At 42.8% G+C, this 19,944-nt stretch overlaps 1 protein-coding gene across 4 annotated transcripts in view; it reads left to right on the forward strand.

The window, feature by feature from the left end:
• The window catches only part of LOC134351501 (thyrotropin-releasing hormone-degrading ectoenzyme-like), a 152,425-nt gene extending 138,251 nt beyond the window's left edge, over window positions 1-14,174 (forward strand). For all 4 annotated transcript variants that reach the window (XM_063057731.1, XM_063057729.1, XM_063057728.1 and 1 more), the window contains one exon: window positions 12,540-14,174. In XM_063057731.1, the coding sequence (XP_062913801.1) occupies window positions 12,540-12,683 (144 nt within the window). In that variant the 3' untranslated portion in view covers window positions 12,684-14,174. The remainder of the gene's footprint in view (window positions 1-12,539) is intronic.
• The last annotated feature ends 5,770 nt before the right edge of the window (window positions 14,175-19,944 follow it).

Consider the following 19,944-nt stretch of genomic DNA (forward strand, 5'->3'; position numbering starts at 1 on the left):
GGTATATTCCAAAAAAGAAGAAATTTTCAAATGGAAAAAGGATGCAACCATGGCTGACAAGAGAAGTCAAAACCAAAGTTAAAGCAAAGGAGAGGGCATACAAGGAAGCAAAAATTAGTGGGAAGACAGAGGATTGGGAAGTTTTTAAAACCTTACAAAAGGAAACTAAGAAGGTCATTAAGAGGGAAAAGATTAACTATGAAAGGAAGCTAGCAAATAATATCAAAGAGGATACTAAAAGCTTTTTCAAGTATATAAAGAGTAAAAGACAGGTGAGAGTAGATATAGGACCGATAGAAAATGATGCTGGAGAAATTGTAATGGGAGATAAGGAGATGGCAGAGGAACTGAACGAGTATTTTGCATCAGTCTTCACTGAGGAAGACATCAGCAGTACACTGGACACTCAAGGGTGGCAGGGAAGAGAAGTGCGCGCAGTCACAATTATGACAGAGAAAGTACTCAGGAAGCTGAATAGTCTAAAGGTAGATAAATCTCCCAGACCAGATGGAATGCGCCCTCGTGTTCTGAAAGAAGTAGCTGTGGAGATTGCGGAGGCATTAGCGATGATCTTTCAAAAGTCGATAGATTCTGGCATGGTTCCGGAGGACTGGAAGATTGCAAATGTCACTCCGCTATTTAAGAAGGCGGCAAGGAAGCAAAAAGGAAATTATAGACCTGTTAGATTGACATCGGTGGTTGGGAAGTCGTTGGAGTCGATTGTCAAGGATGAGGTTACAGAGTACCTGGAGGCATATGACAAGATAGGCAGAACTCAGCATGGATTCCTTAAAGGAAAATCCTGCCTGACAAACCTATTACAATTTTTTGAGGAAATTACAAGTAGGCTAGACAAGGGAGATGCAGTGGATGTTGTATATTTGGATTTTCAAAAGGCCTTTGATAAGGTGCCACACATGAGGCTACTTAACAAGGTAAGAGCCCATGGAACTACAGGGAAGTTACATACGTGGATAGAGCGTTGGCTGATTGGCAGGAAACAGAGAGTGGGAATAAAGGGATCCTATTCTGGTTGGCTGCTGGTTACCAGTGGTGTTCCACAGGGGTCCGTGTTGGGGCCGCTTCTTTTTACATTGTACATCAACGATTTGGATTATGGAATAGATAGCTTTTCGGCTAAGTTTGCTGACGATATGAAGATAGGTGGAGGGGCCAGTAGTGCTGAGGAAATGGAGAGTCTGCAGAGAGACTTGGATAGGTTGTCATAGTCATAGTCATAGTCATACTTTATTGATCCCGGGGGAAATTGGTTTTCGTTACAGTTGCACCATAAATAATAAATAGTAATAGAAATAGTAATAGTAATAGTCATAGAAATAATAAATAGTAATAGAATAGTAATAGAAAAATAGTAATAAATAGTTAAATATTAATATGTAAATTATGCCAGTAATTTATGAAATAAGTCCAGGACCAGCCTATCGGCTCAGGGTGTCTGACCCTTCAAGGGAGGAGTTGTAAAGTTTGATGGCCACAGGCAGGAATGACTTCCTATGACGCTCTGTGCTGCGTCTCGGTGGAATGAGTCTCTGGCTGAATGTACTCCTGTGCCCACCCAGTACATTATGTAGTGGATGGGAGACATTGACCAAGATGCCATGCAACTTGGACAGCGTCCTCTTTTCAGACACCACCGTCAGAGAGTTCAGTTCCATCTCCACAACGTTGCTAGCCTTACGAATAAGTTTGTTGATTCTGTTGGTGTCTGCTACCCTCAACCTGCTGCCCCAGCACACAACAGCAAACATGATTGCACTGGCCACCACAGACTCGTAGAACATCCTCAGCATCGTCCGGCAGATGTTAAAGGACCTCAGTCTCCTCAGGAAATAGAGACTGCTCTGACCCTTCTTGTAGACAGCCTCAGTGTTCTTTGACCAGTCCAGTTTATTGTCAATTCGTATTTGTAATCCTCCACCATGTCCACACTGACCCCCTGGATGGAAACAGGGTTCACCGGTACCTTAGCTCTGGAAGAATAGGCAGAGAAGTGGCAAATGAAATACAATATTGGAAAGTGTATGGTTATGCACTTTGGCAGAAGAAATAAACAGGCAGACTATTATTTAAATGGGGAAAGAATTCAAAGTTCTGAGATGCAACGGAACTTGGGAGACCTCGTACAGGATACCCTTAAGGTTAACCTCCAGGTTGAGTCAGTAGTGAAGAAGGCGAATGCAATGTTGGCATTCATTTCTAGAGGAATAGAGTATAGGAGCAGGGATGTGATGTTGAGGCTCTATAAGGCGCTGGTGAAACCTCACTTGGAGTACTGTGTGCAGCTTTGGTCTCCTTATTTAAGAAAGGATGTGCTGACGTTGGAGAGGGTACAGAGAAGATTCACTAGAATGATTCCGGGATTGAGAGGGTTAACATATGAAGAATGTTTGTCCGCTCTTGGACTGTATTCCTCGGAGTTTAGAAGAATGAGGGGAGACCTCATAGAAACATTTCGAACATTGAAAGGCGTGGACAGAGTGGATGTGGCAAAGTTGTTCCCCATGATGGGGGAGTCTAGTACGAGAGGGCATGACTTAAGGATTGTAGGGTGCCCATTCAGAACAGAAATGCAAGAAATTTTTTTAGTCAGAGGGTGGTGAATCTATGGAATTTGTTGCCATGGGCAGCAGTGGAGGCCAAGTCATTGGGTATATTTAAGGCAGAGATTGATAGGTATCTGAGTAGACAGGGCATCAAAGGTTATGGTGAGAAGGTGGGGGAGTGGGACTAAATGGGAGAATGGATCAGCTCATGATAAAATGGCGGAGCAGATTCGATGGGCCGAATGGCCGACTTCTGCTCCTTTGTCTTATGGTCTTATGGACTTTGATTTGGGTTTCAGTTTCAGATGAAGATGCTGTCCGGAATGTGAACCTCAGATCTCATGCAATTAACGGGGTAAAATCAGAGCACGCTACACAGTAAATCTGATGCAACTGACCACTGTATTCATCTGGAGTGAAGCATTCTGGATACTTTCACATAACTTTGGAAATTCTGGGTTATGCACTCTTCTGATATAATTTCTATTTCCTGCATTTTGCTTCAAGTCTTGACTATTGCAATGTACTCCTAGTTGGTTTGCCATCCTCTGTAAAGTCAGTGGTCCATGTTCTAACATGCCCTAAGTTTTGAAACCGTATTACTCTCACTTGGAGTATTGTGAGCAGGTTTGGGACCCTTACCTGAGAAAGGATGTGGTGGCATTGGAGAGGGTCTGGAGGAGGTTCACGAGAATGATCCTGGGAACGAAAGGGTTAACATATGAGGAGTGTTTGATGGCTCTGGGTCAGTACTTGCTGGAGTTTAGAAGAATGAATGGGGAATCTCATTAAAACTTAAATATTGACAGGCTGGACAGTGAGGACATGGAGAGGATGTTTCCTTTATTTGGGGAGTCTAGGAGCAGGGGCACAGTCTCCAAATAAAAGGCGGATAGAGGGATCAGAAGTGGAGAGAGTGAGCAGTTTCAAATTCCTGGGTGTCAAGATCTCTGAGGATCTAACCTGGTCCCAACATATCGATGTAGTTATAAAGAAGGCAAGACAGGAACTATACTTCACTAGGAGTTTGAAGGGATTTGGTATGTCAACAAATACACTCAAAATCTTCTATAGTTGTACCGTGGAGAGCATTCTGACAGGCTGCATCACTGTCTGGTATGGAGGGGCTACTGCACAGGACTGGAAGAGGCTGCAGAGGGTTGTAAATCTGGTCAGCTCCATCTTGGGTATTAGCCTACAAAGCACCCAGGACATCTTCAAGGAGCGGTGTCTCAGAAAGGCAGCGTTCATTATTAAGGACCTCCAGCACCCAGGACATGCCCTTTTCTCACTGTTACCATCAGGTAGGAGATACAGAAGCCTGAAGGCACACACGCAGCGATTCAGGAACAGCTTCTTCCACTCTGCCATCCGATTCCTAAACAGATATTGAACCCATGAACAGTACCTCACTTTTTTAAAATATATTATTTCTGTATTTTGCACAATTTTTAATCTATTCAATACACGTACACTGTTATTTATTTATTCTATATTATGTATTGCATTGAACTGCAATTAAGAGCCTGCTGGATAGGTATATGGAGCTTAGAAAAATAGAGGGGTATGGGTAACCCTAGGTGATTTCTAAAGTAAGTACATTTTCAGCACAGCATTGTGGGCCGAAGGGCCTGTATTGTGCTGTGGGTTTTCTATGTTTCTATTTATTTATTTATTTATTTGTTTATTTATTATTTTCTTTTTGTATTTGCACAGTTGGCTGTTTTTTGCGCATTGGTTGTTCGTCCTGGTGGTGCAATGTTTCATTGATTCTATTATGGATATTAGATTTATTGAGTGTACTGCAAGAAAGTGAATCTCAGGGTGTATATGGTGACAAATAAGTACTTTGATAATAAATTTACTTTAAACATTACACGATGGAGGAATACTTTATGTCTACCGCAGCAATATTAGAATATCTATTACACTCTGGGGTCTAAACACTGTTGTGATTCCTCCTGGGTAAATTCCACTCACTGGCCTCGACATTTGGGGGTTTGGTTGCTTTCATTTCAAGGAGCAGCAGCATGAAGTCACCAATAAACTCACATCCCTCTTACAAAATTCCAAGAAAGACATCTTGGTTCATTTCTCGATCTCCAGCAAATTGACTCTACCATTCCATAGCACCCCCTTGTGCAACCACGGGAGGTGCGTAACCTTTTTCTGTCTGCTTCTGCCTGTCCACAATCCTTGGACCTAAACATCTCTTTCAAATTAAACAATACTTTGTTGCATTTCTTTCCATTGGATGTGGTCTCTTCAAGGCAGTAGATGCAAAATACAGGTTGGGTGACGATTCTGCGGAGCATCTCTGCATAGTCTGCACGTTATTCCTGTGCCTCCAGTCACCTGGCACTTCATTCCCCAGCCCCAGCCACTCCAGGCTTTCAGTCCTCGGCCTTTTTTGTTGTTTCAATGTGCTCAACATAAATGATAATTGGAATCTTATTTTTGGAACACACACTTCATAGTTTTCTGGAAGAAAAATTGAACTCAGCATTTTTTGATAAATATTTTGCTCTTCCCATTTCCTCCACCTCAATACCTAAACCTTACTTACTTACTAATATCTATCTGTCTGTCTGTCTATCTATTTATTTGTTCATTCATTCATACACCCACTCATTTATCTATCTATCTATCTATTTAATTTTATCAATCATTCCCATGACCCCAAGTCCCAAGTGGGTCTCCGACGCCCACACTTCAGTGAGTTCCACGCCCGCCATGACACTGAGCTCTTCTTCCGCCACTCTCTGTCTCTATGCCTACTTCCTTGGCAAGGACTCTCCACCCCACACTGATGACCCCCTCTTCCATCTCCAATCCTCCTCCTCTTTCTGGACACCCTGCTATGGTCTTCTGCCTGTTCTGGATTTTTTTCCTTGCTAACTGCCGAAGAGGCATCAACCATCTCAACTTTACTACTCCTCTCTCCAGTTCTAACCTCACTCCTTCCGAATGCACTGCTGTCCACCGGCTCTGCACTAATCTTAACCTCACCATCAAGCCCGCAGATACGGGAGGTCTGCTGGACTGACCTCTACCTCGCTGAGGCTAGGTGACAACTCTCAAACACCTCCTCTTACTTACCCCTGAACAGGACCTCACTAAGGAGTACCAAGCCATTGTCACCCACACCATTACTGATCTAATTAAGTCTGGGGCTATCCCATCCACTGCCACCAACCGCAAAGTTCCCTTACCCCACATCTCTCAAGATGCTTATCCATGCTTGTCCAGGTAGACCCATTGTTTCTGCTTATTCCTACCCCACCAAACTTATATTTGCATACCTCGACTCAGTTTTAACCCTCTGGTTCAGTCCCTTCCTACCTACATCTGTGACACTTCACACGCTCTTGATCTTTTCAATGATTTTAAGTTCCCTGGCCCTGGTCATCTGGTTTTCGCTGTGGATGTCCCTATACACCTCCATTCCCCATCAGGAAGGCCTCAGAGCCCTTCTCTTCTTTCTGGCCACCAGATCCAACCGGTTCCCCTCCACCACTACTCTCCTCCTTCTGGCAGAACTGGTCTACATTCTCAATAATTCCTCCTTTGGCTCCTCTCACTTCCTTCAAACCAAGTGTGTAACCATGGGCGCTTGCATGGGTCCCTGCTATGCTTGCCTTTGTGTCGGCTATGTGGAACAGTCTTTGTTCCAAGCTTACACCAGTATCACTCTGTAACTTTTTCTACGGTACATCGACAGCTGCATTGGCGCTGCCTCCTGCACCCATGCCGAGATTGTTGACTTCATCAACTTTGCCTCTGACTTCCGCTCTGCCCTCAAATTTACCTGGTCCATTTCTGATACCCCCTTCCCTTCCTCGATCATTCTGTCTCTTTTTCTGGAGTCAGTTTATCCACTGATATCTTTTATAAACCCACTGAATCGCACAGCTACCTGGACAATGCCCTTTGCCATAAGACTGCTGAACGGAACCTGACCCGGATCTGGGCCATAGCCTCCAAATATCCGGACCTGCCTCTTGTTTTTTTGCACTGCCTTACTTTCCATTTTTCTATTTTCTAGTTATGATTTATAATTAAAAATGTTAAAATTTACTAATTTTTACTATTTTTAATATTTAATATTTGTAATCCAGGGAGCAGGAAGTGCAGAATCAAATATTGCTGTGATGATTGTGCGTTCTAGTATCAATTGTTTGGTGACAATGAAGTATAAAGTAGACCATAAGTCATAGGAGCAGAATTTTGCCATTCAGCCCAGCGAGTCTGTTCTGCCTTTCCATCATGGCAGATCCCAGATCTCTCTCAACCCCATATACCTGCCTTCTCAACATAACCTTTGAAATTAATGCCAACATTGTATCTGCCTTCTTTACCACAGACTCAACCTGTAAATTAACCTTCTGGAAGTCTTCCACGAATCCCTCTGCACCTCTGATGTTTGAATTTTCTTCCTATTTAGATAATAATCTGCTCTTCTGTTTCTTTTATTAAAATGCATAAACATACGTTTCCCACCCTGCTTGTTACTTCCTCGAAAAACTCTAACAGATTTGTCAGGCAAGATTTTCCTTTACTGAAATCATGGTGACTTTGACTTATTTTATCATTAATTCTCAAGATCCCAAAACTTCATACTCCAACACTTTCCCAACCACTGAGGTTAGGCTAGCTGGCCTATAATTTCCATTCCTTTGCTTTCCTCCCCTCTTAAAGAGTGGAGTGACATTTGCAATCGTTCAGTCCTCTGGGACCAAGTGATTCTTGAAAGATCATGTCCAATGCATCTGTTATCTCTTCAGCAACCTTTCTCAGGCTTCTGGGATGTTGTCCATCTGGTCCAGGTGACTTTTCCACCTTAAGACCTTTGGATTGCTTCGTTTTTTTTCCTTTGTAATAACAAAGGCACTCACTCCTGCTCCCTGACACTCATGGACCTCTGGTGCACTGCTGGTGTCTTCCACAGTGAAGAATGATGCAAAGTACCCATTAAGTTCATCTGCTGTTTCTTTGTCCCCCATTACTACCCCACCAGCATCATTTTCCAGTGGTCCAAAATCAACTCTCACCTCCCCTTTACTCTACATAACTGAAAAAAGTTTTAGTATCCTGCTTTATATTATTGGCTAGTTTGCCCTCATATTTCATCTTTTCCCTCCTTATAGCCTTTTGCGCTTGTTGGATTTTACAAGCTTCCCAATCATGCAACTTCCCACTCACTTTTGCTACTTTACATGCCCTTCCCTTAGCTTTTATGCAGTCCTTAATTTCCCTTGTTAACCATGGTTGCCTACCCCTCCCATTTGAGAACAACTTCTGTGGGACATATAATGATTTAGATGAAGGGATTAAAAGTAACATTAGCAAATTTGCAGATGACACAAAGCTGGGTGGCAGTGTGAAATGTGCGGAGGATGTTGTGATAATGCAGGATGACTTGAACAGGGTGGATGAGTGGGCAGATGCATGGCAGATACAGTTTAATGTGGAGAAATGTGAGGTTATCCACTTTGGTGGCAAGAACAGGAAGGCAGATTACTATTTGAATGGTGTTAAGTTAGGAAAAGGGGAAGTACAATGAGATCTAGGTGTACTTGTTCATCAGTCACTGAAAGTAAGCATGTAGGTACAGCAGGCAGTGAAGAAAGCTAATGGCATGTTGGCCTTCATAACACAGGGAGTTGAGTATAGTAGCAAAGAGGTCCTTCTGCAGTTGTACAGGGCCCTGGTGAGACCACACCTGGAGTATTGTGTACAGTTTTGGTCTCCAAATTTGAGGAAGGACATTCTTGCTATTGAGGGAGTGCAGCATAGGTTCAAGAGGTTAATTCCCGGGATGGCGGGACTGTCATATGTTGAAAGATTGGAGCGACTGGGGTTGGACATGGCTCAAGGGTGACCAAGGATGGGAGCTCAACGTTCAGGGATATTCAATATTCAAGAGGGATAGACATGAAAGAAAAGGAGGTGGGGTGGCATTGCTGGTTAGCGAGGAGATTAACGCAATAGAAAGGAAGGACATTAGCCGGGAGGATGTGGAATCGATATGGGTAGAGCTGCATAACACTAAGGGGCAGAAAACGCTGGTGGGAGTTGTGTACAGGCCACCTAACAGTAGTAGTGAGGTTGGGGATGGCATTAAACAGGAAATTAGAAGTGCGTGCAATAAAGGAACAGCAGTTATAATGGGTGACTTAAATATACATATAGATTGGATGAACCAAATTGGTAAGGCTGCTGAGGAAGAGGATTTCTTGGAATGTATGCGGGATAGTTTTCTGAACCAACATGGTCAAGGAACCAACTAGAGAGCAGGCTATTCTGGACTGGGTATTGAGCAATGACGAAGGGTTAGTTAGCAATCTTGTCGTGCGAGGCCCCTTGGGTAAGAGTGACTATAATATGCTGGAATTCTTCATTAAGGTGGAGAGTGACATAGTTAATTCAGAAACAAAGGTTCTGAACTTAAAGAAGGGTAACTTTGAAGGTATGAGATGTGAATTAGCTAAGATAGACTGGCAAATGATACTTAAAGGGTTGACAGTGGATATGCAATGGCAAGCATTTAAAGATCGCATGGATGAACTACAACAATTGTTCATCCCAGTTTGGCAAAAGAATAAACCAGGGAAAGTAGTGCACCCGTGGCTGACGAGGGAAATTAGGGATAGTATCAATTATAAAGAAGAAACATACAAATTAGCCAGAAAAAGCAGCACACCTGAGGACTGGGAGAAATTCAGAGTCCAGCAGAGGAGGACAAAGGGCTTAATTAGGAAAGGGAAAAAAGATTATGAGAGAAAGCTGGCAGGAAACATAAAAATTGACTGTAAAAGCTTTTATAGATATGTGAAAAGAAAAAGATTGGTTAAGACAAATGTAGGTCCCTTACAGTCAGAAACAGGTGAATTGATCATGGGGAACAAGGACATGGCAGACCAATTGAATAATTACTTTGGTTCTGTCTTCACTAAGGAGGACATAAATAATCTTCCGGAAATAGTAGGGGACCAAGGGTCCAGTGAGATGGAGGAACCGAGGGAAATACATGTTAGTAGGGAAGTGGTGTTAGGTAAATTGAAGAGATTAAAGGCAGATAAATCCCCAGGGCCAGATGGTCTGCATCCCAGAGTGCTTAAGGAAGTAGCCCAAGAAATAGTGGATGCATTAGTGATAATTTTTCAAAACTCTTTAGATTCTGGATTAGTTCCTGAGGATTGGAGGGTGGCTAATGTGACCCTGCTTTTTAAAAAAGGAGGGAGAGAGAAACCGGGGAATTATAGACCGGTAAGCCTGACATCAGTGGTGGGGAAAATGCTGGAGTCAGTTATCAAAGATGTGATAACAGCACATTTGGAAAGCGGTGAAATCAAAGTCAGCATGGATTTGTGAAAGGAAAATCATGTCTGACGAATCTTATAGAATTTTTTGAGGATGTAACTAGTAGAGTGGATAGGGGAGAACCAGTGGATGTGGTATATTTGGATTTTCAAAAGGCTTTTGACAAGGTCCCACACAGGAGATTAGTGTGCAAACTTAAAGCACACAGTATTGAGGGGATGGTATTGATGTGGATAGAAAATTGGTTGGCAGACAGGAAGCAAAGAGTGGGAATAAACGGGACCTTTTCAGAATGGCAGGCAGTGACTAGCGGGGTACAGCAAGGCTCAGTGCTGGGACCCCAGTTGTTTACAATATATATTAATGACTTAGACGAGGGAATTAACTGCAGCACCTCCAAGTTTGCGGATGACACAAAGCTGGGCGGCACTGTTAGCTGTGAGGAGGATGCTAAGAGGATGAAGGGTGACTTGGATAAGTTAGGTGAGTGGGCAAATTCATGGCAGATGCAATTTAATGTGGATAAATGTGATGTTATCCACTTCGGTGGCAAGAACAGGAAAACAGATTATTATCTGAATGGTGGCTAATTAGGAAAAGGGGAGGTGCAATGAGACCTGGGTGTCATTGTACACCAGTCATTGAAAGTGGGCATGCAGGTACAGCAGGCGGTGAAAAAGGCGAATGGTATGCTGGCATTCACAGCAAGAGGATTCGAGTACAGGAGCAGGGAGGTACTACTGCAGTTGTACAAGGCCTTGGTGAGACCACACCTGGAGTATTGTGTGCAGTTTTGGTCCCCTAATCTGAGGAAAGACATTCTTGCCATAGAGGGAGTACAAAGAAGGTTCACCAGATTGATTCCTGGGATGGCAGGACTTTCATATAATGAAAGACTGGATCGACTAGGCTTGTACTCTCTGGAATTTAGAAGATTAAGGGGAGATCTGATTGAAACGTATAAAATTCTAAAGGGATTGGACAGGCTAGATGCAGGAAAATTGTTCCCGATGTTGGGGAAGTCCAGAACGAGGGGTTACAGTTTGAGGATAAAGGGGAAACCTTTTAGAACCGAGATGAGGAAAAACTTCTTCACACAGAGAGTGGTGAATCTGTGGAATTCTCTGCCACAGGAAACAGTTGAGGCCAGTTCATTGGCTATATTTAAGAGGGAGTTAGATATGGCCTTTGTGGCTAAAGGAATCAGGGGTATGGAGAGAAGGCAGGTACAGGGTTCTGAGTTGGATGATCAGCCATGATCATACTGAATAGCGGTGCGGGCTCGAAGGGCCGAATGGCCTACTCCTGCATCTATTTTCTATGTTTCTATGGTTCTATGTATACACTGGAATTTAGAAGGATGAGAGGGGATCTGATTGAAACATACAAGATTATTAAGGGATTGGACACGCTGGAGGCAGGAAACATGTTCCCGATGTTGGGGGAGTCCAGAACCGGAGGCCACAATTTGAGAATAAGGGGTAGGTCATTTAGAACGGAGTTGAGGAAAAGCTTTTTCACCCAGAGAGTTGTGGGTCTGTGGAATGCTCTGCCTCAGAAGGCAGTGGAGGCCAATTCTCTGGATTCTTTCTAGAAAGAGTTAGATAGAGCTCTTAATGATTGCGGAGTCGAGGGATATGGAGAGAAGGCAGGAACGGGGTCCTGATTGTGGATGATCAGCCATGATCACAGTGAATGGCGGTGCTGGCTCGAAGGGCCGAATGGCCTACTCCCGCACCTATTGTCTATTGTCTATCCTCCTCCAATCCACCTGGGCAAGCTCCTCTCTCATGCCTCTGTAATTCCTTTTACCTGTAATAAGTTTGTTTTGAACTTTTTTCAATGCATATACGGTACAGTACATTGCATATCAAGCATATCATGAGAGGTTGGATAAACTTGGCTGGTTTTCCCTGGAGCAGCAGAGGCTGGGGGGAGATCTGATTCTAGAAGGTGCATGTCTGTCATCACATACAACCTTGAGGTTCATTTGCTTGTGGGCATACTCAACACATCTGTAGAATAATAACCATAACAGAATCAATGAACGGTTTATAAAATTATGAGAGGCATAGATAGAGTGGACAGAGAGTATCTGTTTCCCAGGGTTGAAATGTCTAATACCAGAGGGCGTGTATTAAAGATGAGGGGGTGGGTGGTTTTGAAGGGGATGTGAGGGGCAAGTTTTTTTTACTCAGAGTGGTGGACACCTGGAACGCGCTGCCTGGTCTGGCGGTAGAGGCAAATACGTTACAGGCTCTTAAGAGATGGTTAGATAGGCACATGGATGTAGGGAGATGGAGGGATGTGGACTTTGTGTAGGTAGGAGGGATTCGAGTTTGAGTGCACTTGATTTGTTTTTTTAGCTGTTTCAGTACAACATTGTCAGCTGAAGGGCCTGATCCTGTGCTATACTCTTCTACTTCAACATCTCAAAGTGAGCTTGTTTGCCTCCCCCTCCCACTTTTAAATCTCTTACTAGCTCTTTCTTCAGTTAGTCCTGACGAAGGGTCTCGGCCTGAAACGTCGACTGTACCTCTTCCTAGAGATGCTGCCTGGCCTGCTGCGTTCACCAGCAACTTTGATGTGTGTTGCTTGTTTGTCTCAGCAAGTTTTTTTGTGCAATTCAAAAACATGCTTCCAATTTTACAGCTTTACACGTTTGTAAAGAACCTGAGAAAGGAAGAAAACGTCTCATTTACAGAAGCTATTTCAATAGTGGAAGCAAATGTTTGGTGGCATGAACAGTTAGAAGATGAGCTGTTCCAGTGGCTCAGGAAATCCCTGAAGAGCTAATTTGTAACCCTTCTAATAATTTACTGCATGAATTACTTTGCATTTGTACTATGTAAAATTCCTCTACTTTTTTTTTGAGAAGGGGGGCATAAAGGACGTGCTGCAGATTTTTCACTGGTTAATTTTTTTCTGCAGATTACAACTTTTCTGGAGGTGGGAGGGGATAAAGCAAAGTCTGCATAAAAACATTAGTCACAACTTCATTGGACAGAGAATGTTTTTACAGCTAGCGCATGTTGTTAACGGTCAGTAGAGAAAGATATGAACTGACATGTAATTGATGCATGATTATCTTGTCCCTTCTGTATTCCAGCATGCTCTGTTTCAAACTTTCAATTTTGTGTTCGTGCAATGTTCTTGGACTGAAAAATGGTAACCCTTATACAAATACATCAAAGCACAATGTTAAGGACAATTAGTATTGACAATGTGATCAATAACGTATCCTACAGAAATAATATCCTTAATACCCTGATAATACTGGACAAAAATATTTTTTTCAAAAGTCTTGCTTCCCCAGAATTTTTTTTTATTATGATAGACCACTTGTAGCTGAACACAAAGATAATTTCGGCCTACTTGTAATTTGAAGAAACAAGAAATTAACTTTTGTTGAATATAATGTGTTTAATTGCATAACAGTACTGACGCTTTGCAATAGTTCAACTAAGTTGAAAATGTTTTGTTGATGGTTTTTGTTTGTACTCAGTGTCTGAGGCTTTCCATTTACACATCCAACAATAATCAGCCGGCATTGATGGATTCCAGTTGCCCTGATACTGTTTCTCCTTGACTGCAATGTTCTGGTGAAACCTTCCACCATGCTCATCACTGACAGCCCCAAGATTTGCAGGGAAGAAATCTAAATGGGAATGCAGAAAATAAATCCTTAGTGACATGTTGCACTTCATGGTTTTGTATGCTTGAAGCATGTTGTCAACCAACTGCATGTAGTTTGGTGCTCAATAGCTGCAATAAGATTTTCAAGAACATCCTTGGATGTCTTCCATGCGATTTTCACCGGTCCCATTAGAAATTCTTTGAATTGCCTGTCATTGATGACCCATTTGATTTGTGGATCAACAAAAATGTCTTCCTTAATTTCGGCATCAGTTATTCTGACTTGAATTATGAATTGAAGCAACAAAGGCGATTTCAAAAAAATGGGTCATGATAGGGAAATTTCATGATGGTTTTCATGATTAGCAGCCCAAACTCCATAAGATACACCCAAAAGTTATTCAGGAAGCAAATTCTTTGTTGTCCAGTATAATTGGATGTGAAACACAGTATTTAAACACAAAATGTGTAGAATTTGAGAATCATTGTGCAGGATACAGGGAAAAATAAAAATAAAACTTTAATTTTGTTAATTTCATGTTGGGGATTTTGCAAAATGAAAACCTATAGCATATGTATTTTAAATTGGAAACTATGAACTTTTAATTCTGTAATAAAATTTTGTACAGTAATTGTAATGCATTGCTGTCTTTGTTTATTCATCCCTCTGTTCAATGTGTATTTAAAAAAATATTTCCTTATAGTACCTAACTATCTTTAGAAGTTCTCCAAGTTCTTAATTATGTGTGTGAGATATGATTAAACCAATAGTTTGAATTGTGCCATGTTGTATGACGTGGGTGATCATGGTCTTTCCATGAACATGACAGGTCATTGGCCATCGTCTTCTGGGCAGTGTCTTTATAAGATAGGTGACCCCAGCCATGATCAATACTCTTCTGAGGTTGTCTACCTGGTGTCAGTGGTCACATAACCAGGACTTGTGATATGCACCAACTGCTCATATGAACATCCACCACCTGCTCCCATGGCTTCACATGACCATGGGGAAAGAATTCAAAGTTCTGAGATGTAATGGGACTTGGGAGTCCTCATACAGGATACCCTTAAGGTTAACCTCCAGGTTGAGTCAGTAGTGAAGAAGGCGAATGCAATGTTGGCATTCATTTCTAGAGGAATAGAGTATAGGAGCAGGGATGTGATGTTGAAGCTCTATAAGGCGCTATTGAGACCTCACTTGGAGTACTGTGGGCAGTTTTTGTCTCCTTATTTAAGAAAGGATGTGCTGACGTTGGAGAGGGTACAGAGAAGATTCACTAGAATGATTCCGGGAATGAGAGGGTTAACATATGAGGAACGTTTGTCCACTCTTGGACTGTATTCCTTGGAGTTTAGAAGAATGAGGGGAGACCTCCCAGAAACATTTCAAATGTTGAAAGGCATGGACAGAGTGGATGTGGCAAAGTTGTTTCCCATGATGGGGGAGTCTAGTATGAGAGGGCATGAATAAAGGATTGAGGGCGCCCATTCAGAACAGAAATGCGAAGAAATTTTTTTAGTCAGAGGGTGGTGAATCTATGGAATTTGTTGCCATGGGCAGCAGTGGAGGCCAAGTCATTGGGTGTATTTAAGGCAGAGATTGAAAGGTATCTGAGTAGCCAGGGCATCAAAGGTTATGGTGAGAAGGCGGGGGAGTGGGACTAAATGGGAGAATGGATCAGCTCATGATAAAATGGCGGAGCAGACTCGATGGGCCAAATGGCCGACTTCTGCTCCTTTGTCTTATGGTCTTATGGACCCTGATCAGGGGCTAAGCAGGTGCTACATCTTGCCCAAGGGTGACCTGCAGGCTAGAGCAGGGAAGGAGCACCTTACAACTCCTTTGGTGGAGAAGTATATACATTGTGTTCCTGTCCCTTGTGCAGAGTTAGAAACAATCAGGTACCGTTATGTGACAGTAACAAGGGAAATGAAGGAAGCAAAAGCCTGAAGTTGCAGGAGTTCTGAGGTAAAATGTCAGTCAAAAGCTTTAAATGGAAAACACAGTGTCCCTGAGTCCCTTGTTGGAGGCTGCATCTGTGGGGAGAATCAGTTAACACAGTAAGTGACAGCAGAAGAAATTGAAATGCCAGTAGATGTACTTGCAGAGGCAGCTCACTTGGACCTGTGCCTGCGTTCTCTGTTCCATTTGCTACCCTGAATCAACTCCACTTACGAAGCTAAGACTTTTCCCTTGAATTTGTTGTGTGTTCGGTCACAGCCTGTGGATGTAGCTGGAAATGCCAACATGTCATTGTGCAGTTAAGAGGCAACCATTTTGGCTGGGGCATGGGATCACGAACAGGCCAGGTCAGGTAAAGGTGGTGGATTTATTTCCCTGGAGATGTTAGCAAAGCCCTTTCAATCCAGTGGTTTCATGTTACCACTGCAGATTTTATGTATTTATTTTATCTATCTAGAGCAGGGGTTCCCAACGTGGAGTCCACAGATCTGTCAGTTAATGGTAGGGGTCCATGACATAAAAATGTCATGAACCACTGGTAGCACCACAGTAACACTCTCTTCCAGCCAACGCACCCGGGCTCCCCAATTAAACCCATGTGACTCATTAACATACTAACCTGTACATCCTTCCAATGTGGGAGGAATCCAAAATGTACTTATTTTTTTATTTTATTTATTGAGATACAGCACGGAATAGGTCTTTCCAACCTTTTAGGCCACAATGCCCAGCAGTCCCCCAGTTTAACCCCGGTCTAATCACAGGACAATTTACAATGACCAATTAACCTACCAACCAGTACGTCTTTGAACTGTGGGAGGAAACCCATGCAGTCACGGGGAGAACGTACAAACTCCTTACAGTCAGCAGCTGGAATTGAAGCCAGGTTATCATTTAATTAGTGTTCTCCAGGTGCCAGAATGAGGTTTGAACTTTTGTCACTGGATCAATGGTCTAAATCTCTGGACGCTTCCCCATGAACCCAGGTACTGTGTTGCCATATCTGCTCACTGTAACGACCTCCATTCCTGTTACAACTTCACTACCACGCCTCCCCTATCACTGCAAGAGAATTAGACGGCCTGAAGCTCGGCACTCTCTGTGTGTACATCGATGTGCTAGGCCCTGGAAGGTCAGAATGAGGAAGGTTATTTCAGCAGCTCACTAACAGAGCCTCAGGACCAAGTTCTAGGCAGTCATGGGCTTTTCACCTGTCTGGACCCATATAGGAGACAAATCAACTGTTATCCTTCACAAGGTCTGTGAAGCACACCAAATAAATGCTGGAACAACACAACACTGATTGGATTGGCTCGCAAATGAAGAAGCAATGCAATATTGTCAAAGTAGATGTGTGTTCTGGCAGCAGGTAGCAGTAGAAAATAAAGCCAAAGCCGTATTTCATCTGTGGTTATTGACATTATTCCAGTTCCACTCACTGAGTCGAATGTGAGAAGATAATTAAACACCTGCGAGATAATTTAGCATGGAGTGGGAGTTATGTCAAATTATATTGCTGCTTTGCTTAAAGCAACTCTTCCCAGAGGTGGAGTGGTATATTTCAGTTTCTTAATAGAACATGGAACAATACAGCACAGGAACACACCATTCAGCCCACAATATTGTGCTGAACCAGCTAAAAAGAAAATCAAAAACACATAAACTCTTAGCCCTCCTACCTACACCATGTCCATATCCCTCCACCTTCCTTACATGGATGGGCCTATCCAAACATCTTTTAAAAGCCTCGAATGTATTTGCCTCTACCACCATACCAGGCAGTACATTCCAGGCATCCATGAGTTTCTGAGTAAAAAACTTACCCCTTACATCCCCTTTGAAACTACCCCTCTCACCTTCAGTGCATGCCCTCTGGTATTAGATATTTAAATGTCTAATTTAAATGCTTAATATACTGTACAATCTGTATTTTCTTATATTTTATTCATTCATGGGCATAATACTTGAAATTAAAGATTCAAAGATTCAAAGTACATTATCAAGTATGCATGCAGTATACAACCCTGAAATTGTCTTCTCCATGGACAGTCACGAAACAAAGAAAAACCATGGAACCAACACGTTCAAGGAAAAATGTCAAATATTGAACATCAAGTCCCACTCTGCCCATGGGCAAAAAAATCATGCAGATGGCAACAAAAAAACAGAGTATAAAATACAAAATCAAAAAGCATATTTCGGTTCAGTTCTGCTTAGTGTTCATTATCTACCACAGGATGGTTTGTTTGAAAAAATCACCCAAAAGCAGTAACAGAAAAGAGCAACCAGAACTAGAAATAAGACTGAATTAGAGTCCAAATCTGCAATCTGCGATGATTAAAACTTGCTCTGACACCATCCGCCAACTGCATCGAGGGGGAGAGAGAGATCACTCGAACGCAAGAGCCTTCCCTTGCGCGCAGCAAGCGAGAGAGAATGAGAGACCGCCATAGGCAAACGCCTTCTCCGGCAGCAGCCAGTGAGAAGTTGGTAGATGGCGCTGAACACTTGCTTGCCCTCTGCGCCCACCGCGATAATTTCAATTAACTATTGTAATCCCCCAGAAAAACAACAGGTATGGGAAATTTCAAATTTTAAAATTGCATAGCATTTAGATTAGATTATGAGGACACTCGGTCCTCGTTTTATGGTCATTTAGTAATGCATGCATTAAAAAATGATACAATGTTCCTCCAGAATGATATCACAGAAGCACAAGACAAACCAAGACTAAAAAAACTGACAAAAACCACATAATTATTACATATAGTTGTAACAGTGCAAAGCAATACTGTAATTTGATAAAGAACAGACCATGGGCACGGTAAAAAAAAGTCTCAAAGTCTCTTGAAAGTCCCATCATCTCACGCAGATGGTAGAAGGAAGAGAAACTCTCTCCCTGCCATGAACCTCTGGCGCCGCAAACTTGCCGATGCAGCACCCTGGAAGCACCCGACCACAGCCGACTCTTGAGTCCGTCCGAAAACTTCGAGCCTCTGACCAGCCCTCCGACACCGAGCACGGAGCACCATCTCTGCCGAGCGCTTCGACCCCAGCCCTGGCAACAGGCAATAGGCAAAGCCGAGGATTTGGGGCCTTCCCCTCCGGAGATTCTCGATCGCACAGTAGCAACGGCAGCGAAGCGGGCATTTCAGAAGTTTCTCCAGATGTTCCTCCGTGCTTCTCAAGTCAGTCACCATCAAATCAGGATTGTGCATGGTACCTACTTACAAGTACGATATCATTTCGGGAAAACAGATTTAACATTTCATATCAATCAAACTTGTCTTTCTCACTCAATAGATGCTGCCAGCCAGCTGAGTACTTTCAATAATTTCTGGTTTAATTACGTACCGTAGAATTCATTTTAATGTTAACTTAAGACACTTGTTTTACAAAAGCACTGGATAATAAGACCATAAGACTATAAGATATAGGAGCTGAATTAAGCCATTCAGCCCATCAAGTCTGCTCCACCATTTCATCATGGCTGATCTATTTTCCCTCTCAACCCCAATCTCCTGCCTTCTTCTTGTATCCCTTCATGCCCTGACTAATCAAGAATCTGTCAACCTCTGCCTTGAATATACCCAATGACTTGGCCTCCAGAGCTACCTGTGGCAACGAATTCCACAGATTCACCACTCTCTGGCTAAATAAATTCCTCCTCATCTGAATTCTAAAAGGAACCCCTCTATTCTGAGGCTGTGCCCTCTAGTCCTAGACTCCCCCACCAAAGGAAACATCCTCTCCACATCCACCCCATTACAGCCTTTTAACATTCAATGGCTTTAAATAAGCTCAGCTTTCATTCTTCTGAATTCTATCGTCAATGTGACCTTTGTTGCCACATGTTGAAATCACGATTGATATCACACAAGGAACATGATCAATGTCATCAGAGTGCAGATTGGTCAAACGATTTTAATGGGGATGTTGTGAACCCTCGGTTCAGAACCAGACGCTTTGGCCCCCCTGAGTCCATGCTGACTATGAAGCACCCATTTCCATGGATCGCATCGTATAATCCACACGTTCTCATCAACTCCTTTTAGATTTCACCGCTCACCTACATACTGAAGTAATTTACTGTGGGCATTTATTTTGGAGCAGAAGGGCTTAATTCTGCTCCTATGTCCAGTGGTTTAACCCACATGTCTTTGGGGTTTGCAAGGAAACTGAGCACCTTGAGGAGACCCACATGGTTACAGGAAACACTAAACACCTGTCTCTGAAGTTGTGAGTCGGCAACTACGCCCCTATGCTGCTCAAACAGCGGCAAGTAATCTCCTGTGACAGTTATTCAGTGGTGATATCAGGCTTTGCATGGCAGGGGAGAGGTAGACAGCACAGAGACAAATTAAGTCACCATATGAAACCAAGTTAAAGGCTTGATCGGTAATCGGACCAGGGTTGATTATTACATTTGGTCCACATTCCCGTGTTATGCTTAAGTTT

The sequence above is a fragment of the Mobula hypostoma genome, chromosome 9, assembly GCF_963921235.1.
Source record: "Mobula hypostoma chromosome 9, sMobHyp1.1, whole genome shotgun sequence".
Lineage (NCBI taxonomy): Eukaryota > Metazoa > Chordata > Chondrichthyes > Myliobatiformes > Myliobatidae > Mobula > Mobula hypostoma.